The sequence below is a fragment of the Chamaea fasciata genome, unplaced genomic scaffold, assembly GCF_029207755.1.
Source record: "Chamaea fasciata isolate MVZ Bird 193981 ecotype frontalis unplaced genomic scaffold, bChaFas1.0.hap1 SCAF_1, whole genome shotgun sequence".
Lineage (NCBI taxonomy): Eukaryota > Metazoa > Chordata > Aves > Passeriformes > Sylviidae > Chamaea > Chamaea fasciata.
The window spans coordinates 59,881,932-59,901,968 of record NW_027094086.1 but is presented as its reverse complement, the minus strand read 5'-3'; the positions used below and the strand labels follow the sequence as shown (position 1 = coordinate 59,901,968).

Sequence of the window (20,037 nt, the reverse complement as noted above, 5' to 3'; positions counted from 1 at the left end):
TGTTTGAACACACTTGTTAATGCAGGTCCAGGAGATCTCTGCTCACCTGAAGAGGGCCAGCTTCCGTTCCATGAATTCTTGCTGCTATTAAGTGTTGTCCACAGCATCTCATCTGTTTGACTGCGTTAAGCTGTATGTGTAGAAATTCCTCTCAAAGAAAAGGAGATAAAAATTCTGATACTGATTGAGGTCTCTTGATACAAACTAACAAGGAATTTGTCTGCCTTTTATGAAAGCAATGTTGTTAAAACTTAATATGGGGATGCAGAATACAAAAATTACCAGAAAATTATGACTCTTAAGATTGACTTACATCATGCCCTGCTCATTGCAGCAGTATTTGGTATTTAGAGAAACATCCATGCGTTTGACAGACTTACTGATACTTGTCTCTCAATCCTGTTACTGTCACAATTTTGAAGAAGCAGATAGTCATGTTTTAAAGAATTTTCTTACTGTTTCCCTGTGGAACTCTGTGGAAAATCAGTTATCTCTGAGGAGACAGAATGTGTAGATTGTCCTGAAGGTATACTGTATCCTGAATATCATACATACATTTTAGGAATATTAAATGAAAGGTAGCCTTGCATGGTAGAGTTCAGGCGGAACTCTACCTGCAGAAGTGGAAAATAAAGAATGTTTTGCAGAGTTCTTCAGCTGAGTCTGGAGCAGTATGATCTACTGCTATGGATAGGATTTAGATTATATAGATTGTTATTGCCCGTAAAACAAACTTACTCTTTTTTCTGTTATTCCAAAATGAAGGTTTATTGCCAGTCAAATCTGGTTTTATTCAGACTAGAAAATCTTGTCTGTCTTTTGAGATGGTGCCTGTTGTTTATCTTAATTTTGTAGATGTAGCATAGGGGAAGAATCAAGTGTTTAACCATGCCCCCTGTGCTGCTGGGTTTTGTGAAGGGAAGGTAACGTGCTGTGGACAGGAATGAATGAGACAAGGAACAGGAGAAATGTCTATGCTGCCAAAGCAGCTGCTGGTGCACTCAGTCTGTGTTGTCCTGCTGCAGCTTCTGATGCCCATGTGGCACTTTTCCAAAAAAGAAGGAAATTTTAGCTCGTGCCATTGGAATGGAGCTAAACATACTAGCTAAATATATATAATAAGAAAAAGCTGTAGATTGTAAAAGGCAGGAATGAAAGCACAGACAATATGAATCTTTGTTTCATGCTGGATTTCTTTAATTATCATTGAGACATAACACTTCTTGAATAACCATTTTATCTCTGATGAGAAGTTTTAGCTTTTCTGTGTGGTTTTATCACTTAGAAAATGAAGTCGTTGAGTAACAGCTTTGTGGTTAAAGGAAAAGAAACAAGCCCTTCTTAACTAGCATGCAAATATGGCAACATAATTTAAAAGCTGGGTTGAATACTCTGGAGTACAACTTTCCATTTCCAAGGCCTATGATTCCTTGAGGACTTAGCTGCTTCTCTAAATGTAATATGCCTCACTGCACTTTTTAACCTGGCCTGATACTGTAGTACCTGCAGAATACAGCTCACTGTAACTCAGGATTTCTTAATATTTCCCATGTAAATAAAGATCATCTAAGTAGTCAATGATAGCAACAAAAAAGTAGCCTCTTCTTGCACTAATGGGTGTGTATATATAACATTTTTGATATTGCTGTTTGTTTGTTGCAAATATTTTGATAGCTACTGGTTATTTTTATATTTACCTATCAAAGTTTCAAAATGTTGTCTAATATGGACACTGTGGTGTGCACAGGATGGATAATGGGAAAACAGGTGAAGTGAGTCATAAGGCACCAGGGGACAGCTACTGTGGAAAGTTGGGCCAAAAATATCTTACAAAACTGAGGCAGATTATAATGCAATTCTAATTTTTATCAGGTCTGAATAAAGAGCAACTGTATATGTACATACTCACATATATAGAGCTGCAGTGTATGTGCAGATCTCATTTTGAAACTGCTTTATGAAATAATAGAAGTGGTTCTAATCTGTCACCAGCTGTTATGATGCAGTAGCTGCTGGCTTGCTCCTTAGGTATTTTATGGTATTTTGGAACATGAGTAGTCAAGGAAATGCTTTTTGGGGGAGACAGATTTTTGTGATTTTAGGCCTATATAATATTTATTTCATGCTAAAATCAGGTATTATCTACTCTCCTGGGAACTGATACTGTAATATAAATCTTTTCCCCATCACTTCTGAAATTGTATTGAGTACTCAACCTGAAAGAGCTAGGTAGAATTATGTTTACTCTGTTATGTACAAAGGGCCTTTATTTTATAACCAGCCTAAAGCACACTAGAACTGTAGGTAAAGAATCTAATCTGGCACAGCTCAGGCAGTGTAAGGGAATGTGTTTTCACTTTTTCTCTTCATTGATTGCAAGGACAGAGACACTTAAAAATTTTTAGGACCCTAGAATAAAGAATAAACCAACTGACCAAGTCTTGACTTTTCTTCTATACAGCTTGGTTTGAAGCATCTGGATCATTCATTGTTCTTTTGCAGTGACATGTCTTGTATTGATTTTGGTAACACAAGTATATGCCAGCAATAATGTGTTGAGTAGATTCTTCTATGCAAAAAATAAAGCAAAAGAAGCCTTTTGAAAGTTTGCATTTTGGTTAAAAAGGTATGCCAAGCAGAATTATATCCAACCATACACTGTCATGTTTTAGGCTGAAACATCACACAACTTTGCTGTCAACATCTTGGAGCTGGCATCTGTCAACACCAACATTGTGCCTTATGCAGGGAGCAGACAGCACAGCTGCTGTGTAGTTCTTTCCAGTGATTTAAGTAAAACCAAAATGTCTCAGGGTTCAGTCTTTCTAACTTCCCTGAGACTGCCAAAACCCTGTTTTCAAAGTAAGGGATGCAAACATCTCCCTGGCAAGAGCATGGAGTGACAACACATTTCACAGACACAGCTGAGTGTCTGCTGGATAGTGTTTTGTTGCTGCTGCTCTTGATGCCTTGCAGCAGGTTACAGACTTTCAGCTGTTTCCCAAGAGGAACAAGAGCATAAAGAGCAGAAATCCTTCTCCTGTACCACCAGCTTTACCATACCCTAAATATGATGAAATACAATTAAGGATGGAGCTAACAAGCACCATCTTTACCAAGCCTAGTACAATAGCTCTGATCAGTTCAGCTGTCCACTTCATTTGGGAAAGCCCTGAACTTTTGATCATCTCAATGTATTAATTTTGTCTCATCCATGATGACATAATTTTTAGTGTTTTTCTTTGCCTCTGGGATTGACTTACCCTGCTGCAGCAGATGTCCTCTTCTGCTTTTTTTCAGAGTTGACTGCTGTTCTCTGTCTCTCTGTACAACAAAGATGCAGTTGATTTGCTGCTCACTGTAGAGCAACTAAAGTAGGATGGAGAACCTCAGTCCGAGATGCAGCTTACAGAATCAGTGGCCTCTAAATGCAGGTGATCCTCTCAGCCAGCACAGACCTTAGCATATGTCCCTTGTCCAAGTGGACAGTGTTGCAAGCTGTGTGGCTGCACAACTGACAGATTATATCACTGGGGCAGAACTTAACTTAATTAGCTGATCATGAAGTTGTTTACCCAAAGCAAGTTGTCTCCCTGTATAGTCACTACTGGGTCATTCCATCTTCCCAAGGGACACTAGTAAAGCCAGACTGAGGTGAGCATCTGTGAAAACTGACTTCCCTCCTCAGCTCTGAGAGGTACTGAGCTGATGGGTTTTCTGCATGGGACACCCCCAGGTTAATGCCTTGAGGGAGTGCAGAACCTTGCACTTTTGCATGACCTTTCTGCTTCAGGAAGGACCTGCAATGTTCCTCTGAGGCAGTTTCTCTGTCTCTGCTTTTCCCAATTCTTGTCAGCTGCTGTGTGACACCAGTAGGCTTGTTAGGTCTATTTTTCATTTCTTTCTGAAAATTCTTGCTGTCTCGCTTCAAAGTCTCTTGAGTTTATGTGCCTTAAGTTTGCAGTCCTCTATTCTATAGGGAGGTTAACAGACTTAATCCACCTATTTTCTGACACCCTTCTTATTGTTATTAATAAGGGAAAATAAGACAAATTTGGAAGTGTGCTATGTTTCTGAGAACAGAGATGGTAATTTTTCTTGAACAGATTGTATAGCAGCCTTTTCAAATATATGTCAGAGTTTAAAAATTTTATTTCTCAAAACATCACACAAAGTCTTCCAAATGAGCACGTACTTGAATAGAGCAATATGTATCTTTTAAAAAGCATAGGCATATAGCATTTCTCTCTTGTTGTTTCCTCAACTTTTAGTCAACCCTTTCCAGTAATATTTAATATTGTATCAGTCATTTCATATCCATCATTCAACAGCTGACTGCTTATGCAGTTTACTGTCTGCATTACTGTAAGCTTGTGTATATGTTTCTCTTGAGTACTAAAGTAAAACACTTTTAATTCATGAGTCATTTTTTCTTTAGTAGCAATATAAATATTTAAAACTCAGTGTTTCACAGCTTATGTTTTCCTTAGACTTTCCTAGCTAGAAAATGAAATGTTTTACCTTCTGGCAAGTTAAGTGCTGAAGCTGTCGATTTATCTCTGGGCCCAGTCTAACACCAGGTAGATAATTGGCAGACTGCTTTCAGAAAGAGATAAGTCCTTGTGCTTTAAACAGTCAAGTACACGAATTGGTTAAAGACTTGAATATCTATCTCACTTGCCTTTGCTGTATAAGGGGAAATATTTGTGTACTATCCACTGATCTCTTGGTTCACTAAGTCAACATGGAATATGTCAATAGAAATAAAATTAAATAGGAGGAAAGGTGGAAACTTACAAGTCTGTTATGGTTTAAGATGTCTCTCTTGTTTAAATGTCTTTTCTAACTCCAATTTACATAGTCTAGTCAGATTAAAACAGACTCCAAAAAAAAAAATCAGGGTTTTCTGAGAGTATTTTTCCTTAATATTTTGCAAAACCACGTATGTGTAGCAAAGATTACAAAACTACCTGTGTTCATTAAGAATGTAATAAAGAAGTTTGAAGAGTGTTTCTATTTGAGGGCTGAAAAAGAAGGACTAATCTCAGTAAATGTTTGTTTTACAGAATGCTGAAACCAAGGTGGAGGAAGCGGCTAAGGAGAGTCCGAAAGCAGCCAGACTAACACAGCAGTCATCAGAGGACAATGAAGTATTTGGTGAGTTACTACGAGAAGTGGAAAATGTTATTTGATGTGTTAGTACAAAGGGAATTCCCACAAAGACATAGTGATCTACTCAATGTTGATGCACAGCAGGCTGTGTGTGCAGGCTGTACAGTCCCACGGAGACCTGGAAAGATGGAGGAAAGGACCAAGAAGAAAACAAAGAGGGATCAGCAGTCTAAAACAAATCATCTGTGAGGAGAAGAAAGATTGAATCCAAGTGTTCAGCAAAATTAAGGGTTTATTCACTAAGGGAAAATAAACTTCTCTCCATCCATAATGGAGAGGATAAGCAGTGAATTCTTATGACTGCAAAAAGAAAGATGTGATCAAATGTCAGGAAGGGCAGTACAGAAAAAAAATACTAAAGCACTGTGATACATCATCTGGAAAGTGTGCAGATTCATCATTGTAGGCCTAGAAAAACAGGTTAGACAAGTAACTGTCTAAACTGATGTAATCATCTTGTGCCAGAAGGATAGACTGGATGACCTTTGAGAATTCTTGGAGGCCTCGATTTGAAATGAGCTTCTCATAGTTTTTTTCTGTGAATCCCTTCCCTGCTCTCTATATGGGTCTTGCTGATATTTTTATTATTTGATCTGAAAGTCGCATTTGACCTTTTCTTCTCCACTGAGTTTTGGAAAACAGACAGGAAATCACAGGATCATAGAATATGCTGAGTTGGAAGGAACCCATCAGGATCATTGAGTCCAACTCCTAGGCCTGCATAGAGCACCCCAAAAATCACAGCATGTGCCTAAGATTATTGTGCAGACATTTCTTGAACTCTGTCAGGCTTGATTCTGTGAGTACCAAGTGCTTTGTGCACTTCCCTGTGGAGCCTGTTCCAGTGCCCCACCACCCGCTGGGTGAAGAACCTTTTCCTGATAAGGGAAACCTTAATATTACAACTTTAAGTTGATTTTATGCTGATAGAACTCCAATAAAGAAGCAGTAGTTTAACATTAATGCAGGAGAGGTTAGGGTAAGGCTGATCATGTGGTTGTTACTAAGGCTGACTAGCTTGAAAACTTTTGGATGAGTGAAATTTTTTTGAATACAGTATGGATATTTTTTTCTTTCAAGGTACAAAAGGAATGGAGCATGAATAATTAATAATTAGTCTTTCTTACTATATATGGAAACCATTTAAACTGGTTTTGTTTAAGATCATCTTTTCTCAGTGAGATAATATAGTGTGATTGGCACATGAATCTGAATTCCTGGTATGAATATTTCCAACACTGATCATAGCGTGCTAGTGTCTGATGAATCCACAAGTGGACTTTAGAGCTAGCTTGCAACTTAATCAAGTGGCTGCTGAGGCTATTACCTCATTTCCTTGCCATTTGCTCTGCCAGTTATTTGCAGTAGATCCAGTATTACTGGTTATAAAGCCCCATGGCACAGTGTTATGTGCATCCCAAACTGTGTCCTTTTTCAGTGCAGATCTCTTGTTTTCTTTCTGTGAGAAGGGCGGAGACAGCAAAGCAAGGAGATCTCCAGCTGCCTCTTTCTACCAGCAAAATCTCAGGCATTTAAACCTTCTGTATATTTCGATCACGACTCTCATGTACCAGTGAGCTAACCTAGCAGTTAGTCAAGCCTGTGGTCCACGTGGGAATTGTGACTTTAAAGATGAGAATTAAGCATGAAATTCACTGTTGGTAGGTTTAAACTCACCATCCAGTGATCCATACCTTGGATCAACAAATTCTTTAACTAATTGAGGAAAATCAACATACAGTGTGCTATGTGGTCTTTAAAGGTAATGATTTACTAACAAACTGCTAAGTATTTCTATGTTCCAAATCTGTGAACTGAGCTGGTTATCTAACATAAGACACTGATCAGCCTTTGATAACTCGACACAGCAAGGAGGAAAACTTCTTTCCAACTCCCAAACCAGTCAGACTACAGTATCTTATATCAACCCTCCTTCCACTTTGCAAATGACAGTCTAGGTTGGTTTGTTTTTTTTTTTTTTTTTTTTTTTGGGGGGGGGGGGTTTGTTTTGTTTTTTGTTTTTTTGGTTTTTTTTTTTTTAATTTTAAGATTAGGTCAAAATGGGGGCAGAAAAAGAGAAAGTATGATGCAAATGGAGTCTACAATCTTCTTTTACCCTGGTCAAGTGAGGAGATCAAAGTGGACTGAAGGTGCAAATGAAACCACTGTAGTAAGAATCAGGGAGAATATTTTGACAGATACAAGTTTCATGTTGTCTTGAGAATGACTGCTGTATATGCCTTTCCCTGTAGTTCTGGACAAAATACTCTTACATCTTATAGGGATAAAGGATAAGCTTGAAGTTTTCCCTAGGTAAGTTATTTGTTGTTCTGTGACTTAAATGATTACAGACCCTGCTCAGCTATTCTCCCTCTGGCTTGATTTATTTCAAGCTGTCCCTCATTTCTTTCTTCTTTCTTTTTCCCCAGTGATGCTAATTATACCAAGCATCAAGTATGCACCAATAGTTGGTTAATTTATAGCTCCAGCTTTGACTAGAATCCCTCTTCTGAAGAATTTTTAACAGCCTCCAGTCTCCTTGAGCGGGTGCTGCTCAGCCTTCCCTTTTCACGGAGATCACTATCTCCTGTGACTTATTTATTTTTCCCAGAAATTCCTCACCCCAGCTTTCTCTGGGCAATGCCACCCCCTACAGAAAGGTTGGCACGGGCAGCAGAGGAGGCTGACACAGCCTCTGTGTGCCCTTGGAAGAGGGGCAGCAGCCCTTGAGAGCCGCCTGCCTTCTCTGTCCCGGTGCAGGCGCTGGGAGTGGCCGTGTCCCGACACCGCTGTCGCTGTCCCTCGTCGCTGAGCCACCCGGTGGCAGCAGCTGCCAGCCCCTGGCGGCCACCAGAGCGCCTGGGATTGCCAGGTCCAAGGCTCTTCAGCGAAGGAGACAGAAATCTCTCCATTAGTGCTTGTCTCCTCACTCTCCAGGGTTAGGGTTGGCGTGGAGCAGGTGATAAAAATGACTTTTCAGGATAAGGGGACTTTCTCTGCTGTGGACAGCGTGGAATAGATGCAGTTGCTCAGGAAGATACCTGATGAACTGTACCATTTTAATTCGGCAGGGTTTTTTTGAAAATACTTCCTTTCAGAGTAAATGTGGTTTCTGCAGCTGCGTACAGTTTTGGAGGCAAACACATAACTATTGATTGAAAATATCAGGATGGTAAGGAGCCAAGTGTGGGGTTCTCTTTCAAGTCTGCTAGACCTGGTAGCTTTCTTTATAGATTCAAGGAAGGTTTGAGACACTACTGTCAAGGGAGACTTCTGAACACAAATAAATGTCTTAATTTTCCTGATGTTCTTCTCTGTATGGGTTAGATTTGGGAATTACCATTCCAGAAGGCTTTTCTGCATTTCACTTTAGTATTTATTTTTAGACTGGAGGATAGATTAAATGATGTTGCCAACGATGAAGCCACATCCTACCAACTGCTTTTTTATGAAACAAACAAGTCAGGTGTCTCTTACTTTTCAGAGAGCTAATTCTCAAAGGCAATGTTTATTTTATACAGGAGGATGGAGTGGAGAAATGGAGCAGAAGGCTAAGGGTATTAGGAGAGAAAAGACATCACAGTGATGACATTTGCAACTATGAAATTGTGAATTGACAAGAGTTAGTTTTGTTTGCCCTTTGAAAGGATTTTCTTGTGGCAGCCAACAGAATTCTCTTGTCTGATATATACTGAATATGCATCTGTGGTGTGGAGCTAGAATGTCTTGCTTGCTACAAACTTCTGTTGAACTTGCACGTAGTCAACATGGTCTGTGTTGAAACCAGGATGTAGTCAGAAAAGGATTGTGAATTACGTCTCAGTCCAAGGAAGAGGAGAACATTGCTGGCTATGGCGCTATGCATTTAAAGAAATGGGTCAGGAGTGGACTCTTAGCCTTACTTCCAAAGAATATTTTCAGAAGTTTATTTGATCCAATGCTACTCTACAATGATCAGGCTGAAGCAGGGGGGGAAAACTGCCTGTCATTCTGACCACTGGAAGGATTGGACCTTCCTTTTTTTTGGTACAATCCCTATTACATTAACCTGGAAAATGAGAAATGCAGATTTTTAATCATACTTTATATTTTTTTCCCATAGGGTTGAATTAGCATAAAATTACACACAAAATCTTTTTGTATGGGGAAATGTTGTGTATTGTGTATTCCCTTTTCTGAAGGCAATGAAAGTCAAAGTGTGCTAACTTTTCATGATAGAATATTTTGAGTTTGGAAGAGACCTTTGAAGGCCATCTAGTCCTAACCCCCTGCCATAGACAGGGATGCCTTCAACTAAATCAGGTTGCTCAGAACACTGTCTAACATCACTTGGACTGTTTCTAGGGATCGGGCATCCACCACCTCTGTGGGTAACCTGCTCCAGCGTTTTACCACCCTCATGGTAAAAATCATCTTCCTTGGGAAGATAGACTAAGACTTTACATTTTCAAACTGGAAGGTTTCCTTTTTTATCTGGTAGATCAAGTCTAAAATTGTATCTGGATGTGGCCATTTTTCTTCTGGCTTAAAGCTTTCCGGGGATTTGTGCTGTGTGCCTGGAGTTGTACTGTGAGGTGTTGAGTTTTTGTTGTTTGGCTTTGGTGGTGGGGTTTTGTGCTTTGTTTATTTGTTGTTGGTGGGGATTTTTGGTTAGTTGGTTTTGGTTTTAGGTTTGTTTGTTCTTTGGGTTTCTTTACTAAAAAGAGGCAAAATGAACACTTTTTTTCCCCTCTAAAAGGAGAGATCCTATTATGGAGCTTTTTCAGCACCATCTGCCATTCTGCTGTTTCAAATTGCAATCCTGGCTACATCCTGTGGTATCTTTTTGTGTGCAAAGCTCAGAGAGACAGCAAGAAAATGTACATTCAGCACAATTCCATGGTGACCCTGACTCCCCCCGATTCTTGCTTATGCTGATGCCTGCTACTGTGTCCCACGCAGAATGTCTTGTGGGGAGTTGTGTAAACCCACACAAGATGAAGCACTTCTCTCTCCATGAGGAAGCACTTCTCTCTCCATGGGACTTCCTTCTGTAGTGGTTTGACAGACACAGTCATGCTCACTGTGGGTCTTCCTTAACATGGTCTCACTGCATCCAAACATAGGAATTTTTGGATGCTGTGTGTTGAATGTCAATTTGGGTTTTTTGGTTGTGGAGTGTGGTGGTGTTTTTTTGTTTGTTTGTGGTGTTTTTTTTTTTTTCCTCTTAGATGAGGATTTATTGATGATTTATAAAGTTTGTCTTAGAAAATGAGAGAATTTGTATTCTGGTCTTACAGAATATACTTAAAACATTGGGAATGTAAATTATATTATATTACATCTGTATGGATGTCACTCTTTTCTTGTACCTGTTTTTTCTTTTTGATTCTTGCTTAAAAATGGGAGGAGGCAGAATGTGAAGGGAGGTGCTGGAAGGCACAAGGCCTTTATCAGGAGGTGATGCAGTCCTGTCAGGAGCTGGCTAAAAGCTGAGGGTTACTGCAGTTCAGTGACCTTACTGGGAAGCTTCTTTCATTGTAAACACAATCAATTGTGGAACACAAGCTATGACTTTAATGCAAAATAATGGCAAGCTTACACAAAAAAATCAATCTGGTGAGACAGCAAATGGTCCTAAAATAGGTGTTATTACCATGGTGCAGTTATTTCCTCTTGCCTGAGAGGCTAATGGGAGAATTCAGTGTCCTGTCAGTTTTCGTTATAAGCTGAGTAATGATTCTGGTTTTCCAGCTATCCGTGTAGTTCCACTTTCCTTAACCTTCTTTCCTTTTCCGAGTTTCTTGCAAGACTTGGCCTGTCTGCTTTCATCCAGAGACCACTGGTTTATCAAAATTACAACAGCAACCCTGGATTAGCTTTTGGAGGTGGAAAGAATATACTTACATTTTAATAAAAAAAACCCTCTTGCAACTTTTTGTGCAAGTTGTTGGGTCTCAGAGGTACGGCTTACACCTCCTTTCCCTTTTTGGTGTGGTATTTTATGCCTGCCTGCAGATCTTTTGTTTTTAGGGAAAGGGCTGAATCTTATGTATCTTACAAATAATAAAGTGGTTTTTGCAAACTGCACATGGTTTTTACATATGGACAAGTGAAGCTGAATACTGGAGAAGTGCTGTGGTGGAAAGAGACCTGCAGGGGTCCAGAGGCAGCAGCTGGCCAGCGGGTAGGATTTTTTGTTATTTTAAAGTTTGAAGGTTTTTTAAAGTATAGATATTTGCAACTTCTGTATTAGTTTTGTGGTTGGTTTGGTTATGGTTCCTTTTTATAGTTTTTCTTTACTTGAAAGTAGCATTCAAACATTATTTATTTCCTGGCAGCAATCTGATGCTTTAAACAGTAATGGTAGCCCTTGGACATCTAATTAGTTAATCACCCATTAACTAATTAATGGTAGTGTTTTACAGTAGCATCATCTAAATCTTTAAGACTACTTTTGGCATGCCATGTTTGCTGCAAAATTAGTGCACAAGCACTTAAGAGTGTTTTAACAACTCTGATTTGGTACGATTTTTCTTTTCTTTCTTGTGTGTACCACATGCGAGCAACATTCGTAACAGAAGTCTGGGTTTTTCTAATACCATAGGGACTGGATTTGTTGCTTGGGTCGTTAGCATAGGCGTGGAGCTGAGACAGTGATGCCTGCTGTATTTTTAGCAGTGGTGGGCTGTGCTTGCTATAATTAATCAGCACATAAACAATAAATTACTTATTCATTATTTTAATGCTTGCTATACAGTGTACAGGAGCTGATTTTTCCCCCTTGTTTATTCAATAAGAATGAGTCTGTATGCAAGGTGGGGGGAAGCACAATAGGCATTTACCATCCTATTGTTATCCAGAACAAGCATTGTATCTGAATGTAAAAACGAGGATGGCCAAGGGTGGTCTAATGTCACATGTTGCTGGGTGGTGATACAAGACTTTTGGCTAATTAGCTAGCCATGAAGGAAATTACTCCTTTCCCAGTGGATTTTGTCATCTTTGTCCTGTTAGCAGGCTGCAGCCCAAGAGAGTGTTCTGTGTGCACAGAAGTCCTTAGTGTTCTCTGTCACTGATTCTTATGTACCATCCCGCTGGGTTAAGGCAGGATTTTATCTGTAAATGAATTAAAAGTGCTTCTGAAAGATCCTTATTTTGGGAAAAGGAGTTGAAATGTTGCTGTTGTCCCATTTCCAATTTTGTTGAGGCTGAATAACCACTCAGTTCTGGTTTGAGTGAAAGAAGAAGCAGAATACTTCTCTGTGGGCCAACCACTCTTCTGTCGGGTTAGCTGAAACAGATGTTGTCATTAAACTTTAATTACAACATGGCTCACTTTTTAGTGCAGTGGCTAGAAGAGAACTAGAAGGAGTTTTTGTACCATATGTTGGGAGAATATGAAAACAGCAGCTAAGATTGATAATACTTCTCTGTCTTTAAAAAAAAAAAAAAAAAAAAAAGGAAGATACAAAAGCCATTGACTTGGGCTTCCTGCATAATGGAAACTATGGAATTTCATTATGTAATTTCTAGATAAAATCCTTAGTAGCTGATTTGAGTCAGAATAATGCCCTGTTGCAGAAATTGTACTAAAACAGTGGATTCTCCTCAGACTTTAAGCAGTCAGTTACCCGCGTTAGAAACACTTTGCTGATGGCCTGGACCCCATAATTACCTCTGGTCGTGTGTCTGGCCTCTATTAAGCTACCCATAGCACACATTATGAAAGACACCCAAACCCAGATTTTTTCTTATCTGAATGCAGAAGACAAAAACCAAGGGGCAAAAGGGTAAACATCTTGGCCTCATAAATATAGTATGCCAATGCTAAGCTGATGCTTCCCATCCAGTGTGCTGTTGAGTGGGCGAAATTCCAATTCCTCGCCAGGAACTCGTGGGCCTAAGAAATTCTGGGATGGTTTTCTTAATGATACTTCCCACTCACACCCCCCTGTAAGTCATGTTCACTCATGATAATGTAATTAGCTCTATTGACTTTGCCAAAACTATAAATATAGTGAATTGAGCTTGAAAAATCAAAAATCCATTGACTTGTCCTTCCAACATTAAAGGGTTGGGCTGAAGTGCAGAAAAACCTGTGGATTTTCTTGAGTTCAGGTTGATGACCAAAGAGTATGGAAGGGCAGGGAGAAAACCACTGTAGCTGCATCCTCTTGTCCAGCAGCAGTTCTGCAAAAATATCAGCTTGGATGTGTGATGGGTGTAGCTCTGGAAGGAGAGCCAAGCAGCAGAAAGCCCACTGTGAAAGAATTATGAAACTAGAAAATTCCAGCAATTGTAAACATCCCATGCAAGCTGTTTTGGTCATGACCTTGACAAAATATTTTTATTCCTGTGCTGATAAATCTAAATTGTGCTTCACCCTCATGTATGGCATTGGCAACTGTGTCCACAAGAATGAAAATGAACCTGATGGTGGTGGAGAGTGAAAGCAAGAAGGAATACAGAACATTTGAATGAGTGAATGAAAATTTGCAGGACTTGGCATCTGTCAGTTTCCCCCTGACACTCCCTTACCCTGGAGCTCTGTGAAACTCCAGGGCTCCAGCACCGTGTCAGGCAGGAAATCCAATCCATACTTCAAGCCGTGGCTTTCTGTTACGCATTTGTTGGAGAAGGCTGACTGTGGTTTGCCTTAACTCCTTCAGATGCATAGCTCAGCAACTCTTGTGCAATAGTTCAGTTTTAGGGGTGGGACAGTGGCCCTTTAAGTGCTGACAAGGAGGAACAGAGCAGAAATTCACATCTGAGATAATCCATTTTTGATGAGGAAAATAGAAGTGAAAAGGACTAGTATTTACTGGTGTGCACACACTGGTACTTGTACAGAAACATCCTGGTGGCGACAAGACTGCAGTCGCTCACAAGCCTTGCAAGGAGCAGAGAACAGCCATGATAATGCTGCTCTTTATTTCCAGTGCTGTTCAGAGCAGGCTCCCTCTCTAGAGCCTTCCCTATGCTTCCCTTCCCCCTGTTGCCAGTGAAAAGCTTTGCCTTCTCTAGTCCTTTCAATGGTCATATTTAATTAGAAGGAACCATTTTTATACTGGATACAAATATTTCATCTAAACAACAACTTTAAATTAATTTGAGTTATTTCTAATTTCTAGTAGCTGTCATTAATTTTGAATATTTTTTTTTCCTTTTTGGTGGTTCTTGCTGTAGCATCTTAAAATTCCGGCTATGCGTCAGATTAATCTGCTGCAGTAAAAATCTAAATACTAAACTCAGTTGTTTAAACACATGCATGGACTGAGAAAAAAATAATTCTAAATATATTTATCTCAAATGACTTCAATAGAAACAGTCTACAGATGAATTCACATTTCTGTTCTGAAATATCTGTAGTAGGATTTTCTTTTAAACATTGCTTGTGGAAAAGTGAGTGAATGGGCTCCTGAAACAAAAGTGATGATAGGTTTTGGATGCTTAACTAAGCCACCTTGTTATGTTACAATAAATAGACTTCATTTCATTGCACTCAGTGGAGACAAAATGAAAATATTGATGCTTCTAAAATAAATACTTGGCATTTGACAAATGATTCCTTCTTTGAAATAAGCCTGCTTCCCTGACTGTTTATCAGGATGTGGTGACCCTGTTTACCTTGATGGGACCTCCTGCTTCTTCAGCACAGCAACTCTGCTGATTTGAACAGAGCCATGCAGTGGCTATGCCTGAGTTCCTACCACGGTTATAGTTATGCCCTGAGTTTCTACCGAGGCAGATGCTGATCTGTGGTACCTGAACTTATCAGCTCAGCCAGCAGGCTTGACGTAGCTGTCCTTCTTCACCTTTCACATCAGGCATTGAGCGTGCCATGGGGCAGCTTCAGGCAGGCAGGTGTTCCCATTTTCTGGTCTACCAATGTCTTGCAGCCCAAAGTCAAACAGGAGTAGTAGATAATTTTATTCTGAAACAGATGAGCCAAGTTTTAGTTGCCATTTTGACATTTATTGCCATGAGTGAACTGAATATTTTTGGAAAGCCTTTTTGGGCAGGATTAGGTGTAGACATGATGAATTTTTGCCACCTTTTGCTTCATCAGGTCTAAAATGTGCAAGTGTCATTTTTTTTAAGGTAAGGCTATGGCAGGAGCAGGCAGTAGTGTTATTATGTTCCCATTTACTTACTTTCAGGCTGTCCTTTGTATTGTGTATCATATTCAATCTTGTGTATAAACTGGCTGTCCTTAAAATGACCACAAGATCCTCTTATTTGGTCTCCAGATTTATTGCTGTAGTATCATATTCCTTCTGCATTTTTCAACATAGAAAATCTGTTACAAACTAGGCAATAGATGTGTGGATTCCAATTATACAACAAGCCTGAATGCCCCAGTCAACATCAAATACAAATTCTGAAAATGTATTTATTTTGATTTATTTGCAAAAATTTCTTGAAATTCTTTTTAATGCTCTTTTTCAGAATATATAATTCTGATATGAAGATCTGAAGGCAAAATTGATTCAAGATTCATGCTTGAAATAAAACCCAAACCCACACACTTTTAAGACCCCTGAAAAAGGAGAGTTTCCCTCTTCCTTTTCTACCTTTGCTTTGAGGGATCAGTGGCTGGCCAACATCATCATGAGCTGCACAGCCTACAGAGGGAGAAAAATAAGTGAGAATTAATAGAGGAACTTCACTATATTTCAGCAGAATTATGAACATGCTTTAACACTTAGAAATACTATCCAGATTTTGACTGAGGTGTTTTGGTGGATTGGACTTATTGTGAGAATCAGGAGATTGGGCAAAATAACTGTTTGTCACCCCTCTGTGATAAATTCTCGCAGGCTCCAGCAGAGAGATTTGACTTCAGCATGCATTTGCCAGCAATGGTAAGTTGGGCATCTGTTTTAAAATCAGTGCTCACCTGATTGTAGTAATTTATATTTAGTGGCCTGTTTTCAGGATGTCGATTGGAGTGATCAGTGAGATTAAATTGAGGAATTTTCTGAAAGTGAGAAGCCTGGGAGTTAAGACTTCTAAATGCATTCATGCTTCTTTTTCCTTTTCAGCTGCTCTCATTATTTTCATGGTACACAGGAGGTTTTTTTCCTCTGTTTATAAAACACCACAGTCCAAATGCAGACTCACTCCCAGCATTATTTCAGTCACTATTCATCCTTCAGGAGCACCCAGTCGAGGACTGGACCTCACTGAGCCTGCAGATCTGGAAACATTAGACCTTAACAAGATTGCTCTACACCTGTTACTGCTGGTTCCCATTTCTGGGAGTAGGTATTTCCCTGCCAGTCAGACTGATTTTACACCAAGCAGTATTTACTCTTAACTGTAAGACAAGAACCAAATTGCTCTAGATTTTGCAGACTAACTGCAGTTTCATGATAAAACCTGTTCTCTTAGAGTAAACTCAATAGCAGAATCTCAACAGCACAATTATTCTTTGTGGATGTGTACTTCATTAGCAGCCTCTCCAAATGCTGTTGCTGCTCTTGACCAGGGTTACAGCTGCAATGTCACACCTGTGGCAATACAGCTCTGCTAGTGGCTGCTCCCTTAAGGCAGGCATTTAAATTATTCCTCTCTTCAGACCAAAAATCTTTTTTATATTGACTTGTAATTTGTTGTTCAATTTTGAATAGCTTTGAGGAGGGACAAATGTCCTTGTAGTTTCTGAGTTACTCGTTTGCCACCCACGGGCAATTATTTTTGTTTCATGTACGTGCTGATTAAAAATGTCTCCTTTAGTGGAAATGTGAGGCCTTTTCTACTGTATTTTCTTAGTTCTCATGTAAAGAGACCCATTTTAGCTCTACCCAAAGGTACCTATTAGAGGATTTCTGAGACTGAAATGTACTTGCAAATTAATTTGAAGATTCCATTAAAAAAGAAAATAAGAAAAAGAAGCTGTGGAGCTGGCCCCTTGAGAAAACAGAAGTGAATGTCTTGAAATCAGCATGTTATTTAAAAGCACACCCCACTTTGGCTAGTCATTGTGACATCCAACCACTACTGGCATGTTCAAAAACCTGGCTTTTCTAGTCAACTCGCTGTGTATTTTCAGAGTACTATAATCATGTTCCTTATCAGGAATAAATTGTGGGAAAAGTCAGAATATAAGATAGCTTGACATAGGGAGCTATTTAGAATTTAGATAATTTTCTCCTCCATCTCTATTAATCTGCTTGTGTTGACATAATTGTGATGCAACACTGCAGCATAAAGACATGTATTTTTTAAAGGCAAGATTAATAGTTCAAATATCCTGATTTAAATAAAAATATAACCCCTCTAATTTAGCTGATTTGTTTTCCTTGAGAAAGTATATAAATACTTCATACTTTTACTATTTTTATTTATTTTATTGTTTTATTTGCTATTTTAATTAGAGAATGAAAAGGGATCTGGAGGTTCTCAGAATATTGGAAAGTTGTCACTGTGCAAATAGTGACATTTTCATCTGAGTGAAATATCCTAACATTTCTACTTTGTAGAATTGCTAATGAGGTCACGTCTTTCTGAAAATTGCAGTTAATTTGCATTAAGTGTAGGGTTTTATAACATTTCAGATGTCCTTAAAACGTTGTGGTTGCAATAGTGCATGTATTTTAAGGATGTTATTTATACACAAAAATAAGGAACTGTGCTAGTAAGCTGTGTCTTCCACAAGGGGGAAGATAAAATTACAACTTGGATTAGGGGGAGGAATTTGATAAGGCATATTTATGTCTTTTCATGCTCTGTACATTCATCTGTTTAATTCCTAGGCTGCTTTGTGTGTTAATTCAGAGAACAGTTATATGCACACAGTGAAGATGCATAGGCAATTTCCTTGTCTCTCTGAAGTGTAGGTTGGAAAGTGTATAATTTTCTGTAGCTTTTAGCACGTAGTACCAATTGGAGTTCTTGCCTGTATGCTGCTTGTGCTAAAGTGGCGTGAATCAGCGGTGGTTTGATTTGTTGTGTGGGGTTTTTTTTTTAATTAACACATCTGTGGGTAAGAGGCTGAGCATCTCATTTTTGAGATTACTGGTAAACAACTTAATGTTTTTAACAGAACAATTCAAGAATCATTAAAATGCATCACAAGGATGTTGACTTGAATGAAATATTATAAAACAAAATTTAAGAGGTAAGAAATAAATCTTGTATGGGAGATTGCAGAACAGGGCAGAATGAAATAACCTTTCCTAATTATATTATCTTTGTGTGCAGCTTCTTAGCCTAGCGTTTAGGGTTTGAACGTAGGGATTTTCCTTGTGTTTTGGAGTGTAGTTTCTTAGGAGATGTGTTTGGGGATTTTGGCGGGGGTTTTTTTGTTTTGTTTCTTTTTCCTCATGTGTTAGTATCCACTTGTGCTAAGAGTGTTAGGTCAAATGCACTTTTGGGTTTCTGCCTAAGGATTTGGGAAGAGACAGATGGAACTGGGATTAGAAGCACATCTGTATCTGTTTTGTCATTCTTAAAACTGCTTCATCATTCAGCACACAGGGTCTCAAGCCTTGAACTCTTAACTAAAGGATTGCTGGTATCCTAACACCTTTTAAGTTAGCCCAGTGGTTGGCGAGTTCATCCAGTAAGGCAGAAGAGAAGTTCCAGGTCTGTGAAAATACTTAACTTAAAACGTCCTGCCAGTAGTTCTACCTCGGCCTTTATATGTGATAGCCAACATATCTCAGATGACCTCAACTCTCAGGGGAACATAAGAATAGAGGCATTCTCTGCATGCATGAGTGGTTGGAATAACACTGTGCTTAGTGATCAAATGAACAATCCCTTTGAGCTTTCGAGATAGTACTCCCTCTCACAGGGCATCGGAAAGCATTTCTTTAACAATTATGCAGCAACAAAGCACAATAGGGTCACTGGTTGCCATGATTTCTTTCTGAGGAGGAAAGTCAGAGTTTATGTTACCTTGTTACTATCTCAAACTAAACCATTTTGGCAGTTGAGAAATGCAGCCTGTTCTGTTACCAGATCCCTGGTTTTAGTGGAATAGGGTGCTGCAGAAATAAATATTTGAGATTTTTTGTGTTTTAACTTCTTGCCTGGTGCTTTTTTTTTTTTTTTTTAATACCTTCTTGCCTGCTGCCTCTCCGATATCTTGTCTGGTGTTCCTGCTTTTCCTTAAAGCAGTTTAAAGATCCTCCTGCTGTAAATAGAACCTGTACCATGGACTGTGCTTTTCTTATGCTCTGGGTCATTTCTCCAGCCCAGTGGTCTTCCTTTTTACTGTGACTGTTCCTTTCTGTGTGACTACACTGTTTTGCTCCTGTTGTCTGCTTTTGCTTACCACCAGTCTTTTTTCCCTGTGTTTTTCTCACCACATTTTTTTCTCACCTGCTGATCCATTTCTTTCTGCCAGGCCTTTTTAGCTGCATTTGCATCCTTCCATCTGGCTGGTTTCTTCCTTTTCTTCCTTACTCTCTTCTTCTCTTCGTGGTCTTCCTTTACTGCCAGGGGTCACTACTTCAGCTGCTTTCTAGCATCTTCTCTACCAACAAACACACAAAGTTCTCCTGGTGAGCTTCTTGATAATTAACCTGGCTGTTCCCACAAACATTCTAAACAATATTAGCTGATCTATCTCTTGTCTTGCATCCCTGAACATCATCAGAAGAAAAAAAAAGGGGGTAAAAAGGTCCATACGGTAAGAGTCAATTTGAAGTAATTCAGATATTTCCTTTTTTGATTTTTAAATGTTGAATGTGGGACACTGCAAGGCACATACCAGTGAATATTCCAGCCTTGCACAAATGAATACTGATGAGATGACCTGGGATAATAGCATTGTTCGGGGCTGTTGAGGCCATTCTGCTATAATGACAAATTTTAGTCACGACTGAGGCATATTCCACAACACAATGTGTTTTATTTTCTTTGAATTTGAAT

At 39.2% G+C, this 20,037-nt stretch overlaps 1 protein-coding gene across 3 annotated transcripts in view; it reads left to right on the top strand.

Moving 5' to 3' along the window:
• MBP (myelin basic protein) overlaps positions 1 to 20,037 on the top strand; it is an 83,748-nt gene that overhangs the window by 25,511 nt on the left and 38,200 nt on the right. For all 3 annotated transcript variants that reach the window (XM_066184570.1, XM_066184565.1, XM_066184561.1), the window contains exon 2: positions 5,067 to 5,157. In XM_066184570.1, coding sequence (XP_066040667.1) covers positions 5,067 to 5,157 — 91 coding nt within the window. The remainder of the gene's footprint in view (positions 1 to 5,066; positions 5,158 to 20,037) is intronic.